Source organism: Bombus vancouverensis, chromosome 16 (genome assembly GCF_051014615.1).
Source record: "Bombus vancouverensis nearcticus chromosome 16, iyBomVanc1_principal, whole genome shotgun sequence".
Lineage (NCBI taxonomy): Eukaryota > Metazoa > Arthropoda > Insecta > Hymenoptera > Apidae > Bombus > Bombus vancouverensis.
The window spans coordinates 10348541-10373563 of NC_134926.1; the positions used below are offsets into that span (position 1 = coordinate 10348541).

At 36.2% G+C, this 25023-nt stretch overlaps 1 protein-coding gene across 19 annotated transcripts in view; it reads right to left on the reverse strand.

Moving 5' to 3' along the window:
• heph (polypyrimidine tract-binding protein 1 heph) overlaps positions 1 to 25023 on the reverse strand; it is a 435707-nt gene that overhangs the window by 24109 nt on the left and 386575 nt on the right. For 16 of the 19 annotated variants that reach the window (XM_033340791.2, XM_076625718.1, XM_033340788.2 and 13 more), the window contains 6 exons: positions 17151 to 17202; positions 13497 to 13555; positions 6910 to 7138; positions 4589 to 4806; positions 1402 to 1435; positions 20 to 112 (listed from right to left, as the gene is read on the reverse strand). In XM_033340791.2, the coding sequence (XP_033196682.1) occupies positions 20 to 112; positions 1402 to 1435; positions 4589 to 4806; positions 6910 to 7138; positions 13497 to 13555; positions 17151 to 17202 (685 nt within the window). The remainder of the gene's footprint in view (positions 1 to 19; positions 113 to 1401; positions 1436 to 4588; positions 4807 to 6909; positions 7139 to 13496; positions 13556 to 17150; positions 17203 to 25023) is intronic. The other 3 variants (XM_076625712.1, XM_033340784.2, XM_076625715.1) reach the window with 2 other exon arrangements.

The window sequence follows — 25023 nt, forward strand, 5'->3', positions numbered from 1 at the left end:
ATTATTAAAGAAAAATTACCTAAGTGCGCCTGATGCGGTTCGGCCATTTGAATCAGTGCCGAGTCCTTCTTGTTGTAGAGAATCTTCACACGCTGAACATCCCCGTAAACGCCTACATGCACAACACGCAACACATCATTTTAATCAGTCCGATCTCGTTATCAAATTACGAGCGTCTAATCATTATCGAGTCGAAGACGAAACGGGACAATAATATAATAATAATCGGTAATAATAATCGATCGAGAACGGGGTACGATCGGACAAGATCTGGGACATGCAAATAGGCAACCGATTCAGCCACCGATTTTATTCAAAGCTTGTGCTAAATGTTTCTCATAAAATTTTATCTGTATGCAAGTTTGTCTTATCTTTTTACACAGAAGTTTTATAAAAATTCGAGTTCTACGGTAGTCTCGTATCAATCATAGTTCTATAGAAGTTTTATAAAAATTCTATAAAAATAAAATGTATAAATTTTTACTTTGAAGAACGAAACTCTTTCAGGCTGGGCTGTATTAAAAATTATATAAAATGGCTGAACCGTTTGGCCCGCGAGAAGTGAGCTCCTATGGAGATATTACGATAAAATAAGCGAAAGCTTATGTAATATTAAAAAAGGTGTCTGGAACTGATATTAATAAAATATTAATGAAACAATTTAGAAGAGATGCTTGGAAATAGAGAACGTGAAAAAAACGGTGTTGCTGATGAGAATCGAACAATGATCATGGGGGTCGTGGTGGGTGGGCGGGGGTGAAAATATCGATGAATGAGATTGCGAATAAGAACAGTTATAGCGAATAAATAAAATAATAAAATAATAAATCAATAGAATTAAAGATCGGTAAGAGACGAATAAAAATAAATAAAATAATACCAAGAAAATTCACAGAGGTGAGTAAAATAATAAAAATAAAATTAAAATTAAAAAAAACAATAAAAGGAAAGAATAAAATAAAAATCATAAGTACACGTGACGAGGAGAGTGATATAATGATTTAAATTTTCCACAAAAATACTTTTTCTCAAAAGACCAGCAAAAAGATAAAAATGTCAGAAATTAACAAAATAATCATGACGTACGATCGATGATTATAGACTATATACATATATATTCTCTGTTCGTGTTCCCATGTATCACATATGTAAGAAAATTTTGTAAAAAAAAAAAAACAAATAAATAAATGAACAAAGGAAAATATTGCTATTAATATTTAATTTTATTTGTTCACTCTCCAAAAATGCTCACAGTTACTACTGATCCATGTAAAAACACGTCTAAGGAATGTCACTGTGTAAAGTGTGTTTGTGTGTTGCGTATGTGTCAATGTGTTCCGCGAGTGTAAATACAATAATTAATAATGTAATATAATTAATAATATAAATGTGGAGACGTACCAAACAGGGTAAAGAGAGCGTCAGGCGTGACCATCTACACAGAGAACAGACAGAGTCCAGTCAGTAGTCAGCGAGTATAATAGGATTCAAATGTATAGTGTTGGCACGCGCACAAGTTTCGCTGGCCTCACGTGTATACGGGCCACTTTTGGACCTTACAGATCTTCCAGATCATTTACTGACTTTGAAGAATATACCTGACCAAATCGTGTCACTATGACGAATCTTTATAAAAACATAAAATCTCAAATGTAAATACAATTTGGAAAAATTGTAGAAATTTTACTTCAGAATTTTTGGAAAATTTTCTGAATTCTAATTTGAATTTTCATTGAAGTGGATTCTTATCGAATTCAAGTTTTGTCTAATTTGGATTTTTAGCGAATTTAATTACTACCGAAATCAATCTCCATTTCATTCAATTCTTATATACTTCGATTTTTATAAAATCCAGTTTTCAATTTACAATGGCATACATTTTTTCCAATTCAAACATATAATATTATTCTACAACTTTTATGTAATTATTTTCGGTACTTTCAGAAATGCAAACTTTTTATCAAAATAATTTTTAACTCCGTAGATCATCTTCTGGCAATTTAGAGAATAAAAAGTAAAAAATATGAAATTCTTTCTATCTTCTGACTGAATTTCAAGGAGCATCCAAAAATTTCACGAATTAGAAGGAAAAGAAATTTTCTAAAAGAATCTCGGAATCACAGTGACCACAATTTGTATATATATAAAAAAAAAAAGCAGATACAGAATGAAAGTCAGCGAAAGGGCTGGAATTTCTTTTTACAGTCGATTTTCCTGCGGTCGCAATCGAAAGAGGAGAGAACAGGAGAGAACAGAGAGAGACACAGAAAGACTTAGAGAAGCAGAGAAACAGCGGGACCTTCTCGTCAATATGAATCCCTCGCGGTTCTTATCGTTTCTCGATATAGTGATATCACGTGGGGTTAAAGAGAAAAAAAAAACATTTAAAGGAAGAATATCGTAAAAATATGTATATGGATAGACCACACTATTGTCACAGAGGTCACACAGTTAAAAAAGCATGTCTTTCGAACTAATTCACGGAATAACGTGTTACATTATGTTACATATAGTTTTTTGTATTTTTTGAAAAAGTAATGTTTTTCACCTGTGTCACTTTTGAAACAAAAGGGCGATATGTATTCAATCATCCACAAAAGTTTTCGTGCACCCTGTAGGAAAGCTATTTTTATTCCAACAAAATACTAAAAAAAATTGCATTACAAATATCGTTGTAATATGTTATATTCTATCATTAATAAATGTTAAGAAATGCGAATAACAAGGAAAAATATTGGACGACGTTGTACTATGTTTTGTATAAATAAAAATTGCCTTTTTCAAGGTACAAAAAAGTTTGCGTGGTAGACTGTATTTATATATAAAAGAGAGAGGATGATAGACATAGTAAAAAAAACACTTGATCGTTTGCTCGCCAGAGGGAAAAGACACTCGGTTTGGAAGCTTGTGCGCGCGGCGCAACGATAGTAGTACACATAGTTATAGTACAGTAGTGACAATAGTTGCAGCTGCGAAGTGTGACGTTGACATACAGTTTCTTTGTAAGGCGCCTTTCATTTCCGCGAAATGAATTTAGATGTTGAGGGAACCATGATAAAATAGAAATTCGAAACTTTGCAAAGTTAAAATTTCTAGATTAGTATTTTCAATGTAAAACTGTACTAAAACCTTCATTTCTCGTATTTATCTTAACATTTACGATTTCCGCATAATTTTCAGAAACAAAAGACGCCTCGCCGGAAATAACGTTGCGATTAACAACGCCACGAATTACTCAGGACAGAGGATGATAACGTTCGGAACGATATCTATATATGTATTTCGAAAATATGAGGGGTAGTGGGGGGTAAAAAGGTAAGATAAGAAGGGACGTGACGTAAAGAGGGCACATACGCATCGAGAACTCGATTTATTTTACTTGTCGAACCCAATACTCTGTTCGAAGATTAACAAAAATTTATTTAGAAATAAAAACGATCGCTTATAAATGCAAAAATATATTCGATTATATTTGAAGATACATTCAGAAACGATCGACAAGGAAAATTCGAGTACAGGGATGGAGAAACTGCTAAAGTTGCCTACGTAGCACTACATTATAATTATATCGTTGTATTTAGGTAAATTTTTAGTAGATAAGTACATACCTAAGCCATTTTCGTGTACATAGGCAGACGCTGAGAGAAACGAAGAATGTAAAAAGAAAGTGTCTTCTCTTTTAATCTCGATGTAATTAAAAATTGAATTTGAAAATCAATTTGAATTGAATTTTAAAAATCAAAAAATAAAATTTATTTTCACCATATCATTATATCTATTTAGCGTATTACTTGTATTAAAAGAATGAAATTGAGCAAAGGAAATATATTTCGAGCTTATTGAGAAAAGTTATAAAAAATAATTTACCAATGACTACAAATTGGTGTATCGTGGAATCACGTTATCAATTGCAATTCGTTTGTAGAGAAATCTAATGGTCCATTTCTCTCAGCGTTAAGTGAAAATCATCCTAATTGAAAGCGTACAGCACGTCGATCACAATTTGCGTATTTTATTAATGTTTATTTTGCTCAATGTGTGACAACGTTCTATACGCTTCAGCGGCGTTCCCTTGACAAGGCGCGAAGAAAAATTCTATCCCGTTAATTCAATGAAACTTCGTGAAAATATAAGAAAAAAAGCAAAAGCAATAATAAAGATTCAGCAAAATCTTTTTTATTTATATTGGACGTGCCAATAATCGCTATTTAATTCTACACTTTAATCAAAATGATCATTAATTTATGTATATAACAAATTATGAATAATTTTCCCGATAAAATTAAAAGAATAAATATTCACACATTACAGTATGAATAATAATATTAAATTATAAATCATGATTTTCTGCAATAGTATGAAAAGAAGGAATATTCACATACTTTAACGAGCTTCGCAATATTTTACGAGCAATACGAAATTAATCACCAATTAAAAGAAAAAAAAAAGGAAACAAATTTTCGTTCCTTACGCTCCTTGATATCTTAATTCTTCCTATTGTAATTTTTCTTCGTGCCTCTTCTTGGATCTCCATGTCCTCGACCACGTCACAGAACAATTTCATCGAGTACCATGAAAAACCACTCACCTCTTCGTTGAGATTGCTGACGAGCAGGACCGCGGAAGTTTGCGCGTTTGTAGGAACGCGTACTCCAAGACCAGCTGCACCCAGAGGGAACCCACCTAAGCCAGCCAATCCGCCGGTAGGTGGGACCCCGTTGTATGGGCCCGCTAAGGGCGAGGGTAGACCGTGCATGGCCGCAAAGGGCGTGGGCAGCACACCCGGTGCCCCTGCAATGGACTCTACTTCAGGAAATTTACAAGCTATAGTTAGCATCGTTTCTCTAATTGGAATTTGTGGCGGTGGACCAATGGTGGGTGTACTAGCGGAAGAATCGACTTGGTGGTGAGGGAACTCGAGGTCACGCGAGACAGAATCGAATGGACCTATACCTGAGCTGACGAAATTACTCCAATACTTATGGATACTTTTTATGAATAAATTTGACTCGCCATGTTATAAGACTCGACTATCGAGGCTTGGAACAAATATAGAAATAGACGTAGATACAACAATTTTTTAAATCATTATTGTGGAATTTATCTGAAGTTTATTTCGCGTACAAACATGTGCCTTTCGAGAAATTTGTCTGTTTGGTAAATTCGGGAAATTTGAGTACGAATAATGGAGTATTGTATTGAAAGAACACAAAACATCTTGCTTTCGTTTGATACCAAGCCACAAATGACAATTTAGGGAAAATTTGAATAATTTTAATTTGTATTCAGTGTGTTATTACGCAAGATATAGGATGCACAGAGCAAAATTAAAATATCCCGAATGTAAATGAAAAATAGTAAACGCTGGAGTCTGTCAATTTTTTGAAATTTCACGTGCCAAGTCGATTCTTTCGTCAAACGAAAATTTTTTTTTATATATTTGTGGGACTCTGTGGGATGCGATATAGGGAATCCTTCGATTTCGCAAGTTTTCAACGTTGAAGATTGTTTAAATTTTAAAATAATTCGAAATTGTTCAAATCGAAGGATTACCTGTACTTCTCTCATAATAAAATAGAATTTCAACAAGAAGCAAATTCAGGAGGTAAAACTACGTTAGTTGATACAACATTAGCAAAATTCTTTAGGCATCTCAACGCGATCTGACAAAGAAGCTCTTAAATCTGAAACCTTCCTAGGTACTTTCATATAACTTACATCAGACTGCACAATTTAGAAACTTAGCGAACAATCCCTTTAAACTTCAACAATTTCGCACCTTCACTGTCTTTTAACGCTCAAAATCTTTTAACTCAACTATTTAAATCCTCATAGTATCATCTGCATAGTATTTCTAATAAAAATCTTCCAACACACTCCAAATTCCAATCGCCTCTATAGTGCAAAAAGAAACAAATTATTGCAAGTTTCAAAACGAACCCTCATTTATACTACTATGATGAAAAAATGAATCCAATAAAATCCAAGAAGAAATACAATGAAACAACAAAACAATTGAGAATGTAGGAACAGGAGGAAAGATCGATGATAGGTAATCGTCAGGCTGTATCGATCAGCAGTGGCGTTGCAGCGTAATTAATTAATTTACCCCAGGAAATAATACTGTCTAACCGCGTGCAATTCGATCCCCCACGGAAATGAAACTGAAAACGAGCGGCAAATTGGAAACGGACCGATCGACTCGATATAACAATTTATCATAAACCGCGGGCGAGACACGCTATTAATATAATTAATTCTAATGGACTGGACCGTTCTGGGTACACGGAACTAATTGATCGATCGATTTTTATGGGTTCCCTTGACGATCGATGTCGTGTGACAACTTTATTAGAGCACTGGGTGTACATAGGGATGCATAACATGTAATGCGTTATTGGTTTTTTTATGGTTATCGATTGTTTTCGATTTTCGAATTTTGATAACGTCGTTTCAAGGTATTTAATTTCTATATTCTCTAACGTTCGAACTTCTCAAAGTTTAAGATTCCAAATTTCATGACCCCGGACATTCAAAAAAGTAACAGTAAAAATAATCTAATGTACTAATACTTTACATAACTAGTTTTATCTCCTGAATATTAAATTAATTATAATAGAAATCAAACATAAAAAATACTTAATAATTAATTTCATTTCAAAGAAATAAAGAAAACAAAAATAATAGAAAAGCTGTATCAAAAGATGTCATGAATTAAAAGCAAACTGTTAAAAATAACAATATCAAAAAAAAAATAAAATAAAACAAATTGAAATTTAAATAAAGCAACTTATTTTACCACTTTGTTTTTATTTTTCTACGAAATTCCGAATTATTCCAAGCAGCGTATCCATGAACTATCTTTCTTACTATTTTCATAAAAATTCTATAAAAATTCACGGTTCTCACCGGGTATTCTTGCACGGGGCTGCGATCCAGCGCCCATTAACAACTGTGGAAGAAGCTCGCCGCCCAAAGCAAGAGAAGCCGCGTCCAAATTCGCGTCACCAGTTGGCAGAGAAGGATTGGTATAATCTCTCGACTTGTCATTGTTATACTTCACGTTCAAATTCTGCATCTTGCTATAGTCGATGCGCAACGTGCAACAGGAATTATAGATGTTCTGACCCTCCAGCGACTGAAACAGAAATGAATAATAAAAATGTTAGCTGGAATATTAGATCTTATGAAAAGTGTAGGGAATCGAATAATGAGACTACCAATATATGCAATCGTCAGTGTATTTAAAACAGATCTTGTCGCGAAACGGCATCTATACAGTCGTTTAGTCACAGTTTATACTGACTCGTTTGCGATCACGTTCGCTTATTTATAATCGCCAGGAGAAGGTCGAAAGACACAAATTCGTCTTGTTTTACGATTACGTGTAGCGGCAGCATTGTTTTGCCCGTAGTATATAACTCCTTACAATACCTGTGACCTAACGGCCTTGATACTCCGAAGCAAAACAACAACATGATTTGAAGCAAATTCTAACTCTTGTGCCGCTACATCACCCCCCTACCAGTGATAACGTTTTATTGCCTTTGCAGAGAAAGTCCCCGTGTGTAATTTTTTGTGATGCCTACCCGAAACCTGCCTGTTATATACAGCTATGGTCAGCATTTAGCCCCCTGAGTATCTCATATTGAATTTAATTTTTTACAATTTCTCATTTATAGTATTGATTAAGTTGAGAATTACACGAGATTATATTAAAGAATTACACGATGAAACAGAAGCAATGGCCTGATATTAAGCGAGACACGTAGAATTAGCACGCGTAGTTAAATAAACTTCGAGAACAGATTTCCAACCATAATCGCAGCCCATACTTCGTGTAATTGTAGAGCTAACTCCCAGTGCTGTTGGACTCTACCAGCATCCACCAATTACACTAATTAGACCCTCCTACCCTTATTCGAATTACCACAAAACACAAAATCCAGTCAAGCCTTGCCTCCAGTGGAAACCGATATTCCGCCGAAATGATTCGAGGGAAACCACGTTTGCCCCGTTCGCGTTCATTCTTCACTTTTCACCGCAAACAAATCGTCTAGCCAAAATCTACGCTAAAAAAATACTTCCGAGTATATATGGCGGCTCGCTAGAACTCGTTTCGAATCGATCGCTCACCCAAGGTCGTTCACTGCTAACTCCTAATCCTCCCCCCACTATTAATTAATCAGCTGGCGTGCTTGCAGTATACCGGTTTTAATCGTCGCTCGCTCGATGCTACTATACCAATCGAAGAAAGGACAATCATAGGGAGCGCGTTCATACATTTATATCAACGGACGTTACAACAAAAAGTCAGCCTTCTTGTGTAATTCTAGTTGAAGATTACAAGAAACAGCAATAACAACCTTATTCTTTTGCTTCTAGATCTTGTAACTCAAAACACCGTTAGTGTTCCAACACATAATATCATGGATCTCTCCCAGTTTTGAATTTTCCGTTTCAACTTGAAACTTTTTCTACGGACATGAACTTTTATCAGAAATTCAGTAGCTTTTTCTATCAATAATTAACAAATTTAGTAATTTTTAATACTAGAAAAATGAAATTTATTATAACTTTTTAACGAAAGTTTGACGAATTTTAAGAAAAAAAAAGAAAACTCCGATCACAATGCAAGGCTACCCGATCTCGACTACGCAGTCAACGCGTTAAATATCGCAAGAGAAATTCTTCTAATTTCACCTCAAATACCCCAACAGAACAGATTCTCATAGTTGTCGCCTCAAATACCAGATTAAATACCGCCCCACAATTCTTAATCTCTCGCTCTAAATAAAACAAATTTTAGCCAATCTCATCCAAATAATATCGAACCACAAGCCTGATATCAATATGATTATTACCTAATCGTTGGAAACAGATGGACAAAAGACTGTCTCCTTAAATACCAACCTAAGCAACTCATATATCTAACAATTTTTATATCTTTCGCTCTTTCTACTCGCTCTATTCCCTCTGAATACCCTAGGAACAATTAAACCAACCTAAATAATACTTGGCAAGTGTATCACGAGTACGGTCATCGCCTAATGCTTCGAAATAAAGGTATAAGTTGGCGAAAAGGATGGTCAGAGGAGTAGATCCACGCCACGGAGAATAGCTGGACGTAGGCTAACCGGTAATTATGTATGAAATTCATTAGCCCGTGTAAATATGGCCGGCGGAGAGATACAGCGAAGCGTATACACGCGTGCATGCTGCAACAATGCACACGCAGGTCAAACACCATGGCCTCCGTCGAGCAGGGTTTGCTCTAGTCTACGCCTACGCGGAGAGTCGAACGCGTGCATACGTAATTAGACTGCGTCTTTCCAGCCCTGCAACTGCATTAGACCAGCTAGCTAACATTGTTATTAATAGGGCTGAAACGCGTTGAAAGGGCTAGCTTGCTGTTATCGTTATCCCTGCCTTGGCTCTATCCTAACTTGCCCGAATCATTATGGAAACAATGATTTCGGGATCTAATGAGTCGTTGGCTTGATGAGCGCGGACTTTGGAATTTTGGAATTTTAACGTCACGCGTTGTTTAATATTTTTTCCTTGCCACGGTTGATTGGCGTCAGTTTGGCGTTAATATTCTAGTACTTATGGGAGTTACTTCTTCCTATCGATTTGAGATAGGTTTGTATCAGTTTGATGTTGATTGCGAGCTTGATGCGTTGAAACCTTGGTATGCAATATTCTTCGTTGTACTAATCCATTAATGCCTGTTGTACTCACAGAAATACACCATCTGATATATACCATCGTAGTAATTCCACAATGGGCAAACATCGAATGAACCTTAATAGGACAATATCTTGTCACGCAAGGAATAACGAGAGACAAAAAGTTCCGTTTAACCCTATTATTACTCGTTTTTGTAAATATATGAATTTGTATAAATGTCGCAGTCTACTCATCACCAATCCGTCCGCTTCCAAATACACTCACCGATGTTTGTTCTATAAACACAATTACGTTAATTTGCATTAATTCGACAGCAGAAGAATTAGTTTCGATTATTGGCATGGCCGGGCTATCAAAAGCGCGTCGCGTTTAATTAATTGGCTGCGCGACAGGATAAATTTCAAACTGATTAGTCGGTCGGAAGGAAAATCGGGCAGAAAAATTCAATTGAAAAATATTCCGAGACTCTTGAACGCGAACGCGGAACTGCGCATAATACCAGACGCAATATTCCACGTCCTTCCCCCTTTTTTTATCGTTTCTTTTTCTCTTTCTGTATGCCATCACACGGCGTAGCGAAATGGCAGGCTTCTATGACGTACAAAGAATACGTAATCTGGGTTAACAAAGTTGGTCGGATATCTGCAATGAAATTATTTTAATATCGTGCCCTGTCGCTCGAACGAATGGTATTAAGCTTTGAAAATAGTTTGGAAACTGAAAGGAGGGGGGAAACTTTCCGAAAGAGGCTCGATGTGCTGTTTTTTATTTCGTCGTTCCTCTTTCTCTCGGGCAGGGTGGATTTCGAGATGCGATTGTGGAGAATAACGACCCTATATATAATGGTGTAACGTATAATACTAAAATTAATACACTAAATTATACGTTATAACAAAATAATAATTTATATATCGTATAGCAATATAATATTCATCGTTTATTGGAATAAATTTGTGTACAAGAGTAAGAATAAAAACACTAATACCAGCGCTAATTTTGTAACAAAATCTTCATTTCTGATAAAGAAGATTATACGGATGATAGCAGATGATCTTCTAATTTCTGTAGGGAAATACTGGAAGGTGAAACACTTTTTTTAATTACAATTGTATAGGAGTCGGAAACAAAAATGAAATAATTCACAGGCAATATAAAGGGTTAAAAAAATAAAGGAGAGATTCGCAAAAAGACCAAAATATTGTAGATTCACGTTTCAGTGACCAATGTTTCATGGAACTCCATTAAACGAAGGGAGGGAGAAAGAAGTGGCGAGTGGAGCACGAAGAGAGTACAGATGTCTCCGTTTCTGCCAGCCAGATTTTCTATCCAGGAGAAATTCAACGCGATTATTTGCATTTGCCCCGGACGGTGATGTAATTGCCTGCCGCGAAACGTATTTCGCCGCGTTCAATTAATATTTACGGTCCGCGAGCGAGTTCAAACAACCGGGATTATAATATCATCGCTGGATTAAGTGCACGCCGATGTTTCCGAGTTATGAGACTATAGACGTGGAAGATTGCCGAGGGCTCGTGTGTGTTTAACGTGGACTGTTTGCAAATGCGCGCTACGCACTTTGTATTTTATCGTTGAAATCGTGATCGAAGAATAATAGAATGGTTGACTTTAAGTTGCAATAAAAAATTCAGTATCTACATTTACAATACAGTACCGCATTTTACAGCAAGAAATCAATAATTTTTGAAAAGTTGTCAAAAATCATTTCGTTCCTGTTTAAATTTGAGTATTTTACAATAAATCGTTGGACTATTTTTATATTGTTGTCCGCACGAAGAAGATGTTAAGTTCCATTAAATTATTATTATCATTAAAGATATATTATTTAGGTCGTTTTAGTTTCTTTTCGAGGGAAATTGGAAGGAAGAGAGAATGATAAACACGATCGAAAGAGCAGCTCAGAGGGCCGACATAGAATTCCATTTAGTTTGAAAGCAAAGCCAGCTCCCTATAAAATGGAAAATTATACAGAATAACATTTTTCTTCGATTGACTTTAGAATCCCATAAACTCCGATCGATCGGAACTTGTTGATAGAAACCGGGGACTTATATCTAAGAGGATTGCGGTGAAAAAACAAACTCGAAAAAACGGGGAAACAGAGAATAAGGGTTCGTGAAAACAGTAAAAGTCCTTCGGCTTCGACTGGAACTCTTAAAATATCCCCGAGTACCAAGATTTTTTTAATTTAATTCACCAGCAACTTTCTCAATGAAATTTCTCGATATATTTCTATCCTCTTTTATCGTAAAATTGCGAGGATTTTCTCGAGAGAATAGACTATGAATCTCTGACAAATGTGTTAAAATATTTTCTTAATTACTATGAAATACTAGAACGTATAGAAATATGACTGCAGATTTATGAATTTCGAACAGATATATCATAAAATTCAAACAAGAACCTATATAGTATAGTGAATATAAGTAAAATAAAGCAAAGTATAAAGCATGGATGGTATATCGGAATAGTTATGAATACCACTGTATATCCAAAAGAATTTATTCGTTTATTTAGATAAATATTTCAATCCGCTCCAAATCACTCGAAAGCCCCTCGAAACTACCAAACGGAAGAAAAGGTCCAGACGTTAATTAACCTAAAAATCGGGATTCGAAAATCAACGTGGAATCGAACAGAGCCAGGTGAAAAAAAAGACAAGGACTGGAAAAATATCGAAAAATTCGGTTGCTTTGATATCGAAACCGGTGGATAATTCTGGAAATAACGCGACAACCGCGTCGAGCAAGCGTGTTGCAGCTTAATTTTGGCCGCGAAAAGGGAACATTTATTACAGGAAACGTCGACTGGTAACCGGCTTTCGCGGATTTCCACTCGTCGAGTGGTCGAATTAGCGTTCGTTAACGAGCAGATTCGCGACGAAAATTCCAAACCAGAAATCGCGGCGAGGACTCAGCGGATTCCTTGCTAAGAAGCGTTGCTGGCTTTCGGAATGTTGTTGAGGTTAGATGGAGTGTCCGAGGGAGAAGAGGTTTCCTCCGGGTGAATATTTCTTTGACTAAAATACAGTGGGATTTAAAAGTGAACATATATGTACATCTTAGACGAATTCAAAAACTCTCGAGCATATGTTGCACAAAGTGGCACGAGTGTTGCATAAAATTCATCGAAAAAATATAGAACAAGAACACCAACCGAGGAGCTTACGTCGCGTTAAGAGAGAAGATGTATGAATTAAAATATTTTGAAATATATTATCTTGTTGTTTGTTTCTTCTTACTATGCAGTAACAATTTATCATCAGTCATATAGGATTCAAGTGAAAAACTTGTAATAAAATAACGTACATACGAATACAGAAATAAATTAAAAATATTAAACTAAATATTAAAACGTATGGTTTAAAGCTCCGAAATAGGAACTGAAAAAAACAGAACCATATTTAACCACATATATTTAAAAATATATAAAACTAAGAGGACACTTTAAAATACAAAAAAAAAAATAAAAAAATAAAAAACAGTACTCCAACGCAACGCGTTTTCTTTCTGATAAAAACAAGGCTGGGGAGGAGATTAAAATTTACATTATTTGCCTCATGGCACCTGGACCTTCTAATGGATGACACTTCCGTTGGTATTCCACGAAAAATGTCGATCTGTCCCACGAGAGGACAAGGATAAACTGTGGCTGCAGGAGAAACACTGGTCTCCAGACTCGAGAAACGAAGAAGAAAAACGGAGAGAGAGAGAGGAAAAAGAGGGAACACAGAGAGAGGGTTGGATTTTTGCGTGCGTTTCGGCGGAAAAGTTTAAGTGGATACTCACCAGTTTGGCGGTTTGCGCCGACAGCATGTCCGCGTACTGTATTAGTGCCTGGAAAGTGTCTGAAACAAAGAGAGAAGTATTTTGTTAGATTGGGTTACGAAAACTGTTAACTGATTCGTTCGGAAATTACGGAAAATAAAATATTAAAGCGCTACTTTGTGTACAGTGGCTGGTGAATTTCAATATTTAGAGAATATATTACGTATGTGTACTTACGAAGTATTTTAATAGAATTATTACATTATGAATCGATTATGAATAATTATGATTTATATATTATCTGGTGAATATATTACGTACGTAACATGAAACACTTTGAAACATCAGTGGTGTAACGAGTAGTAAGCATAAAAAGTGTTAAAGATACTAAAAATTTGGTAAATAGAAAAATATATGTTCTACGATATGAAACTCCCAACAATCCTCTTAAAATGAAAATGGTAGGAAAAATACGTAGCAAAACAGGGATTATCGTTCGATTTTCGAAACCAAATGCCGTTCTCACGGTGGTTTGCGCCGGTGAAAATTAAATAAAGCCGAAATTAAATGGAAATAAAGGGAGATCTCACTGGATTCGCGGTAATATGTTGTGACACCGGTCACTTTTTCCCCTCTATGGAACAGAATTTTTATTATCTTCCCGATCTCACCCCTGTCGCACGATCAAATAACGATGGAAATTGAATAACGTTGCTACCGGCGAAAAACTCGATCCCGTTATTGCATTATATCGCTAATAAAACGTTTTCCCATGTATTTTTCGCGCTTTTTCCAACTTTTGTCGGCGAACGAAAGGTGATATTAAGGGTATAAATATTCGTATGTAATGCGCGAAGATCTGAAATAAAATGGAAATCGACTACTATTATTGTTCCATAGAGTTTTCTGCTATTTTCATTGCTTTCTCATTTCCATCGACTTTTTTTTTATCTAATTATTACGAATACGACAAGCGATGTTTTATTTACAAAGGCTGCGACTTTTAATAAGATTAAGTTTCACACCAAAAGCCATTAATTTCGTTTAAGCGTCCCTCAACATTCTCTTCAAACACTCTGCAACATCTCCACCGTATCTTTCCACCGAGGGAACAGCTAGAAATATCTGTTCCAGCGTTAAAAAACAATATCGACGCCGAATTGTCTTGGCGACAATTGGTCAGGGATAGCCAAAAGACGTTCAATCAATGGACGCTCGATCGAACAAAAGGTGGCTGTTGTTCGCGATTGAAAGGGATGCGACAGTTTCAAAGAGCCTGGCTTTGAGACAAATAGCGGTTGATTGGCGAAATCACGGAGCCACGGGCCCTAAATTAAAGCGAAGACGCACTCAGTGTCCAATTAAAGTTCGATTCGGTCAAGTGGCTATTCGTTCGTTCCATTTCCATACTCTCTATTCGACTCTCTCTATTTTATTTTATTTCATTATTTTTCTTTATTTTATTATTCCACTTTTCTATTCACATTTTTCTCTTTCTCTTTAGTTTCTTTCTCCTTATTTTGTACCTCGTTCCGATGATAATTAGTTGTTTGACTTTTTGGGTTATTAGTAGATCGTGGGCGGTGGTTATGTAAATTATTCGTACAGAAAATTACTAATTTGACATTCAGAAATTTGTCTTACTGCCAAATTTTACTTGAAATATAAAATAAAAGATGCTTAAAATTCATAGCTCAACGTTATTTTTATCTCGCGCACGCTTCGCGTGTTTGGTCGTTAAAAAATCTACGTGGAATAATATTCGCAAGAAACAGAAACCTGGAGATTAAAAATTTCGAAGATCGAAGCACAGAGATTGATAGTTCGACTCTCGAAAAATGTCTCGATATGAAATTTCTCCAATCGAAACTTCGTTCATAGAGCGTCGAATATATCTATTGAAAATTTACGAATCGGAAGTTTTCCAATCGGAACTTCGTATAAATCGGACATTCGAAAATTCCATTTTTCCAGCCACGTAAGTACGAATAACGAACAGAAGAAAACAAACGGCATAGTCCAACGAATTCCCGCCATTCTGTTCGCCAAACAAAACTTTTAAAGAAACGGAAAAGACAAGGAAACGAGGTAGAATCTCAGAAGCGAGGCACTTGGTGCTCGGTGTTCCTCGACGTTGCGAGCTGACTGCCTCGAATTAAAAACATACGCGCGGTTCTTTTCTTTCTCGCCGCTCCTTTCCACGGAGAACACCTCGGGCTGATTGGGAGATTCCCACTTTTTATTTCATTTCGTTTGAAACGCTTTTCTGGGACGGATTCCCCCTATAACAACTCGTTTCATTTGTTTGCCTTCTTTATGTCTTCGACTCGAAAATTGAATAATCCAGTCCACGGCCGACTTTTCCGTTCTGTTTATCCCCTATCGTATGTTTCGATAAAGTGATTTATAATAGAATGCGTCGTCGTGGTTGCAATACAAGTATACCAATATACTTGTAAGATTACTTGGCAGTACCATAATGAGTAAATAGACGTATTCGATAACGTTCAAACAAACAAAAAGAAACTTGTTCTGCTCCTCTCGTCAAGTTCTCTTTCCTTCCTTCTTTTCTTACTTTTTCTAATATCGAAGGGACTCTGCAGAAATACAACAGAAGGAAGCAAAGTTGATTGGTCGTGAATCGATGTTACAAAAGTGTAGGAATATCTATTTGCCTTTCTATAATTGCCAGCCGCGGAAATATATCAGGAGCAAAAAAGGAAGGTTGCCACGTCGCAAAATAAAATACTCGAGACTTTTGCTGTCTGAACCGACATGAATTTGTAACGCATTTTTACCGTGGGTGAAGTGAACTCTTTCTATGTATATAACGGGCGTGCGATACGAATGCTCCGTGTTGAATCAAACGTAAGATGTATATTTCGCTGCCTCGTACAATTTTAGTAATTAATTTATCAGCTGTGACGTAACAAGATGGAAAAGATTGTATTTGCTTCTAGTTTCTTATTTCGAAAATACATTTATAGAGAGATCAGCAGCAGGGTAGACGCATTTGAAACACCCGTTAGATTCGAGTACAACACTGAAAGTACTAACAGCGTCGACGTCGTCGGGCCAGGATACACTTCAAGTGTACACTGAAGTACTAAAGTGCCATGGCGTGTCTGCCAGCAAGAGTGGCGTCTATACAGGGTGGTCCAGTAGCTATTGCACTGGAGGAGGAAAACAAGAGCCACTTCGAAACGTTCGAAACGCTACGGTCTTTCCCCACTGCAGTCTATCTCCTTCGAGATAAACGCGAAAAGTTTCGGTGGATATTTGTGAAAGTCTTTCTGTGTAACAGTCCCGTGAAAATTTGGCAAGAAAATTCATCGGTGTTGAATAGAAGATCGGGTAAAAATTGGTTAAAGATTAAGGTAACTTTAATGAAGCGTATATACGTTCTTTTGGATTTTAATCGATAAGATAAACCGTGGCGAAGTTTTTCAAGATCTCGTAAAAATTCTTCAAATATTCAAACACTAGGGTGGATTTTTTTAGACCATTTAGGAATTCCGTTGTTTTACCGAAAAGAAAATTTTTAACGTCGAATGATATAATCCTATTCAAATTACGCGATTTCGGCCAAATTCTCGTGATACTTGAAATTCAAGCTTCTCTACGAGGTACTAATTGCGTAACTGTAAAGTATAAATTTCGTAAAATGCCACTTACTGTTTTTCGTGAAGGTGACGATCTTGAGGACCTTGCCGAAACGCGTGAATATCTGCAACAAAAATGAAAATACGAAATTAGTGAAATTTTTAGTTAATTCAACGCGAAATAGAGAACTTACCGTGTACAAGATAAATTCGGAAACGATCGATATGTAATCCAATTATGATTTCCAGCATGATCGTTCTACCAGGGGTAGTTAAGCTAATAATTCCGATACTCAAACGCGAACTCGTTAGTTTCGCAAATTAAACCAGGATTTTATTTATTATACGAAACATTCTCGATATGATGGAGAATTCACGATTCTTCACACATAGATGCACATTCCATGCATTTTATTTTTTAATTGGAAAACTTCGATAACACAGATATTTCGCGACACATTTGAGAAATTTTGTAAATTCGCGCTATTGTAAATAAATCAACTACATATCTCGATATTAAATATTGAACAGGTGCGTTTAATTAATTAACGTCATTTTTGCTAGCGTCCCGATGATCGACAAACTCTTCTCAAAGCAAATAAACTAATAATACCAAATACGCTATAAGAATATCACAATTTTTGTAATTTACGCGTGAAATTAATTTGGCTATCCAGGATGTGACAAAATTCTTTGACACAGGCTAAATCATTAGACGAACAGAGTCTTATTTAATTTGTAATATCTCAATTGAAACAAAGGAGGAGGAAACATGAGATAATTACGTAGTAAAGTATGAAGAGATTAATGTAAATGTTGAGGGTTCCTACCCCATCATCAAGGTAATTAAAAGCTTCGGATTCGCGGAAATTTTACGCTTTGGCTGGGCCTCGAATTTTATCCGACTCGAAAAAACGAAATTCATTAATTAATCCCTTGATTCTATTCTTCATTCTCACGCCCAGCGTAATTAGAATATCGTACGGTTTAAAATTATCTTCATTTTCATATTCCGAAGTGCTTGCCGAAGCACATTTGTTTTTAAATAATTTATTTACCTTTAGTTGGTTTCTAACTAAATTCGGACAAATAAATTTCAATATCGTTATCGTGCTAATTTCTCGAACAATTTTTTCTCAATTTGGAAGACAATTTCTCATTATCGAAAGCTGTGGAGAGACTCAAATCAATAACCAAACTAATTTTCAACCACACAGATCATCGCGTGTAACAAAGCACCTATCTTCTCGTTTCGTTATTAAACCTCCGATTCTCATATAGTTGGCCAAAATCGTTAAAAGCGTAATCGAGTAGATTCAAAAATGGTTATCGCAGCTTGGAGCAACGAAACAAAGCGTGTGCAGGCGAAAATTGTGCTTCCAGCCGCGGACTGATAATCGCGATAAACGTGAAATCGTCGTCATTGTCATACATTTCGTCGGTCGAGTAGACCAGGCGATCGTATTAATAATACCAGGACCAATATTTGTCTTGGTCCATGGACTTGCGATCACCTGCGCCAATTCCCACTGAATCATCGTACAGAGTTGCCACTGGTTGCTCCGTTCTCTTGTTATTGCGGAACTTGTGACAAGAAAATTACCGGAGATGGGATAATTATGTCTTATTGATGTTATTCCAGCGATAGTTAATATCGTTACCTGATATTGATATTTTAATAGATTGTTCACGTTGAACGATAATTTAGTCTTCTTAGCTTATCGGGCGTACGTTTCAATTCGTAATTTCTCTGATATTATTTGATCCTTTAATTTCTAAATTTTCACGAGATAATTTTTTATACAGCTGGATATTATAGCTTTAAGTGACATTTAAATTAAAGATATAATATGATAGTACGACGAACCTAAAATTACAAGAACATCAAACATTGACTTTCGTGGACCGTAAAAAATAATTAATGTTCGTATCTCGGGAATTTTAAACGAAAAGAATTTTTTACACACCGGGATTTAAATATTCCACGGGTTTAAAATTGCAAGAAATATACGAGGTTCGCATTGGTAAAATTCGTAACACGAAAATTATAGTAACCATGACTTTGTACGAATATTAAATTGCGACGAAAAATTTAAAAATGCATAATAAATAATACTTAACATATATAAAAATCGTATATGTGTGTCAAATTTTGCGAATAAACGTTTCCCCATTTAATATAAAGTTCTAGCTCGTACATTCCCGAAGTTATCATCTGATATAACTGGTGGTTTTTATGAAATTTAAATTTTAATGACGTAAACGTAACAGTACGTTTCAATGAGAATTTTTTAACGAGCCACTCGTTTCTCCTAATATCGGATAAATCATGACCAATTAGCGTATGTACAAAAAAAGAGAAGAAAAAAAGACGAAAAAGATGCATCCATATATTCTTCGTATTAAAACAGTCGGTATAACGGTGAAGTCGTCGTCCTTGTACGATATTCGATAAAAATAATTAGACGATCGATCATCCGATCAAATTACCATTAGTCCACAAGTAAAAAAATTACTCGGTATTTTAAAAGATCCGATAACAAATACGACATGTTTACAGACACATACTGGAATATTATATATCACATACATGTTTCGGTAATTAATCGGATATGCTTAATCCCGAAGATTGTGTCAAAATTTTTCTAGATGAAAAGAACGGTATTGATTTGTAATCGAAATTCTGAATAAAAGTATCGTACAAGATAATTTTTCTCACAAATACATAATTTTGATCCTATAATTTTTCTTAATATTTTTGTAATTAGACTGCGTTTATCGGAAACTGAAAGTCGCGAAAAAGGACAAAATACGTATAACAAAGATAAAAATTATAGTATAACTCGCTATGATATCTAGAGGGTGAAACAAATCTCTGTGTAGATTCCATTTCTTTAATTACGTGTATAAATACCAAGTTACATAAAAGTTTACAGTCTATTCATAGCCAACTCCATCGTCGATCTTCATCAAAGAGCCATAAGCTGTAAAAATAAACTACGTATGAAACCACCCTCGTGTCCACCGTAAAATCCACTGTAAAAGCACTAATACACTTGCAAAAAAATGTCTCTCTCGAATGAATCCCCACAGTGAAATATTTTTAGCGACGGATTATACTCGTCAAACTATTATACTAAATACTGTGGTGCGCGGTTGATATACCGTGCATACGTCACGCAAGAAACGCCCTGAGAAACGTCCCTGATTTAGCTCTGTTTTAAAGAGTTCGTCCTCGTTTTAACCGCGGCACGCTCTAAAGCTCGGATAATTAGATTTTTCGCGTAAACAACAAAAGGATCGTCGAGCGTATTTTTATCCATCCGGCCGCGAAACAGCCGTGAAAACGGAAACGGAAAAGAGGAGAATGTAACGGACGATACGAGGGACCCGGCTTCGTGGCCGCAATTAAAATTTTAATCTCTGTCTCAGGGATAATAACTGCACCGTTATCGTGCTCGATTAAGCATACAGTCTCTCACGAGATGCAATCTCTGTCGGTTGTATCGTGAAAAATCCGCGTGACACGTACGTGCAACTAAGGAAATATTAGCGTGTTTAAATAATTTTCCTAAGGATTTTTTCATTATTTAATTTTCTCATTCGCAATTTCCAAAATAACTCTACTGCTCTCAAAGGTCCCTATTGCTCAAATTTCCAATTCTAAATTTTTCCTCCAACTTTACTTGATGCTACCGATGGTATGATCATCCACAAGAATAAGGATAATCTCCTTATTCAGATTATCACATTCTTGGGGGAAAAAAAATGAAAAAAAAAAAGGGAGAAAAGAATCACATAGTCCTGATACCGAGTAATACCAGAAACATTAGTAGTACTCGTTCCAGAAAATAATCTTCTCACCACTATAATAAAAAGTAGTAATATTTCATTGTACAAGTGTGTAATTCCATCAGTAAATAACTGAATCTCATAAAAATGCATGGCACCGAGTTGACGCCAGAAATATCTGCAAATGTGAATGGGAATCGCGCGACGGAGGGGCTGGATTCGTATAACGGGGGTGAGAGGTCGCTAATGCAAGCAGTGTCACGCGTTTTAGTTCTCATCGAATATTCAACATCAGCGTTGTGACGGCTGAATGAAGAATTTATATTTTTCGTCGTCGCTACGATAAACCCGCCGCGTTCGAAAATAAAGAGGATGGTGAATGAGAATGGGAGGGAACGGGAAGAAGGGTTGTGACAGCGACGTACTTAAAAGGATCGCATCGGTGCGCTGATCGGCCCTTTTCGATTCGGTATAATATCCTCATTTCGTCTTTTAGACTCGTCAACCGCAGTTGCCGTTTTCATTAACTTACTAACCCACTGATTTACTAACTCGTTTACACACCGGTTTACTACCTTGCTAACATACTAATTTTAGCATCAGAGACTGATCAACATCTTTCATCCGTTACACATAACGCAATAAACGAAATCGACTGTTTTTTCTGTTGCGAATTCGTGAAAAACTGGAAATGTAGCAAACCAAGAGATGAATAAACAAAGGAGGCTAAAAGCACGGGGGAAAAGCAAAAAGTGATCCGAAATCAATGGAAATTCTCTGCGCCCTTTCTGAACCATTCGGCCGCTAATTATTTAAGCTCAACCCTTATTTTCTGCAAACGAGCCGTCGGAAAAGCAATCCCCTTCCATTGCCTCGCTGGCGGATTCCGCGAAATTAACCAGAAAATGAAGAGAAACCGTACGCAGAGGCGTGTAAAGCGTCGCTAATAACAATAAAAATTGCTACTTTCCACAGACAGATGCTCATTATCGTTAACACTCGCGCTGCTCACGGAAATGGCTCGTTTTTAGGGTAATTGCGTCCAGATTCGAACTTACTCCCCCGAGAGTGAAACGAATGTTTAACATTTATTCGATTTTAATCAGTGCCGGTTTTATCGAACGATATTATCCGACTTTACCACCACTAATTTAATCAAATTACGAGGAAAACGTGTTTTCCTTTGTTGCGGTTATTACGAATTATCATTTGCACGGGATTATAAATAATGATATTAAGTGTGATCTTTGATATATTTAAAGCTGAAGTTGTTTAAACCTTGTACCGTGAAGTTTTCATTAAACAATTTTGATAATAACGTAGAACATGGAAGAAGGACTTACGATACGTGTATATGAAGGTATAAGTATGTAAATGTGTGATACGCATGTATATTAATCGATATATACGAACTTTATTTCTTTACGAATATTAAATATCCAAATAATATCGGTGACATATATTGTGGTGATGTTATTCCACCGTTTAAAAATTCTAACAATTTCATTCTTCAGAAAATACCAATTTCAATGGAAAATTTTAACCTGATTATACTTGCCAGAAACCATTAATAACGATATTAACAACTCATTAATATCAATATCATGTATATCACCTTTAATCTCTTTAAGCCAACTAAAGCAAATTCTAGTATCAATTACGTAGACAACAAAACACTACCATCGTTTCTCCATTACAAATTTTAAAACGATTATACCCACCAAAGATTCCCCATTGACGATAATATCAACTAAAACCTCCATGAAATCCGATTAAAAAGATAACAAACTTAAGGCCCGATAACTTTGCAAGGGATGATCAGAGATCGATCGAACGATCAAGCCCATACTTGAAGATGCCATTTGGTTCAGCCCGATCGGACTTTCGCTTTCTAAAATATCGTCGTTGCAAGCGAAATCTAATTTTTCTGGTTTCGCTATCGCTGTCCCGCTCGCACCAGCGCATTAACCAACGACACCCGTTGAATCAGCGAGTTTTTACTACTACTAGTAGTAAGTACTCACTTCCGGGAAAGAATGTGGGGCACGCCGTTGACTGGTATCACTGTGTCCCAGAGCTAAACTTTGCAAGTCCATATCTTAGGAACGCGTGCATATCGACTTGAAACAAGATGGTTTTCTTTTGAGAAGATTTTCGGAATTTTAAAATACTCTGTAGTATTCGTATTTCGTGATTAAACTTTGAACTGGATAGGTTTAGATTAGATTAGGACATAGAAATCTGAATACAAGAGAAATCTTTATCGATTATGTAAGTATGGAAATTAAGAAAGTATTATTATGCAAATATGTCTAAAATATTCAAAGCAGTGAGCTTATTATAGTATCTCATAGGTGAGGTATAATATCCAAATCTAAAAGAGTAACGAATCAAATCCTCGGCGGATCAAATTTGCCACTCGACGAACCTTCGTTCGAATCATTAAAAAATACCCAATTAAATACTTCGCCGTGCGATCACCGAGACAAAGAAATCTATTAATCTAACGACCTAACGATTTGACGTAATAATTAAAAAGAAACGGTGTCTTTTCCAAAGTTCGTATCAAACGAACGATAATTCCTCGCAGCATAAACGCCCCGGGATAAAGCAAGCAACGTAATTAACGAAAATCGAGCCAGTTGCAATCCCCGTGTACACTCCGATTCCGATTGCATTTTCGAATTCCGTAGAATCGATGACGTTTCTTTCGCCAGCGGCCACGATTCGCGCGCGGTTTTGTTTAATTATTGCCGACGGTTATTTCGTCTGCTCGCCGCGGTTATTTCGGCTATCAGTGACGGGCAATTTGCCCGTTTGCGTTTTTCAACCGGCTCCTGGCTTCCTCTTTCTCTGTCCAGCCCCATAGTTCCATTCGTTCGGTTTTGATCGCGGCGACGAAACTATGATCACGAATTAATGGAAGGAAAATTCGTATCGTTTTGGCGGACGAGATTTCTATTAACAGTCTCGGTACGACGCGGCGCAAATTGCATTTGCCAACGCTGTTTTCGAAGAAGGGAACGACGAATCCCAGTGAATATTGCTCGCAATTGTTTCTCAGTGCCTCGGAAAAATAGTTTCATTGTTCTAATGTAAAGAAACGAAGGAACGATCATTTTATTGGTAATAATTTACGACGAATATAAAACTGTTAACCTTTTGCCGTGAACGTTCAACTATCGATCAGTATTGAAAACGACGTGGACGATAACTTTCAATTAGCATTGATAGCGATACAGAAAGAGCAATGAAACTTTCGTAGTAGTTCTATCTGACTACGATTACTCGCAGAAGTTTCTATATGTCCAATGAAAAAAGTAGTTTTTATTATTTTTTATACTCTTTATTAGCCGGTTGCTCAAGTAGTATATTGACCACTTCTTTCTTCTTAACTACTTACTTACAGGTAATCTGTTAATTAAATACAATACTTATAAAGAATCTGCTACTTACTACCTTAACGTATTATTGATGTAATTTAAAAAAAAAAATCATTTAAAAACAGTAGAAATTTTTGAGTCTCCTGCTACGACATGTTTATGAAAGAAACGTATAAAAAGATAGATGACAATTAAAAGACTTTCGACGAGAGAAAGAATTCTTCAGAAATCATTTAAATATCGATTCCCGACGCAATTATTCCCAACTCGAATCGCGAGAATATCGGCAAAATCGCGCTCGAAACGCGCTCTCTTTTTACCCTGCCTTTCGATGGTAAAAATTACGCTGTGTCGTTCGAACGGCTGTACTCTTTCTCGAACGCGCCAGCCTTTGAACAGCTTGATTTCCCGCGGGATTTTTCGTTGAAAACTTGCTCGAGTACGGCCGCAGGATCGAAAGTATCGACGCGAGCGATACGGCGATTGAATCCCAGCCGTGGGCATAATTCATTCCCCCGAAAATGGGAAATTTATACGCGTTAGTATCCCTAATATTTTATTTGCGATAATTTTTCGAATATTTTTCATCCTTTCCGTAATTCGGTTTGATAAAATTACGTTTTTACAACTCGGTATTTAATTACATATGCCGCGATTTGATTATACATTTATATATTTTTAATGGAAGCTAATAAAATTACGTCTTCTGCTATAAAGGATACTTTTCGAATCGATACAAATTATATTTTATTGGCGAAATTAATGTCGCGA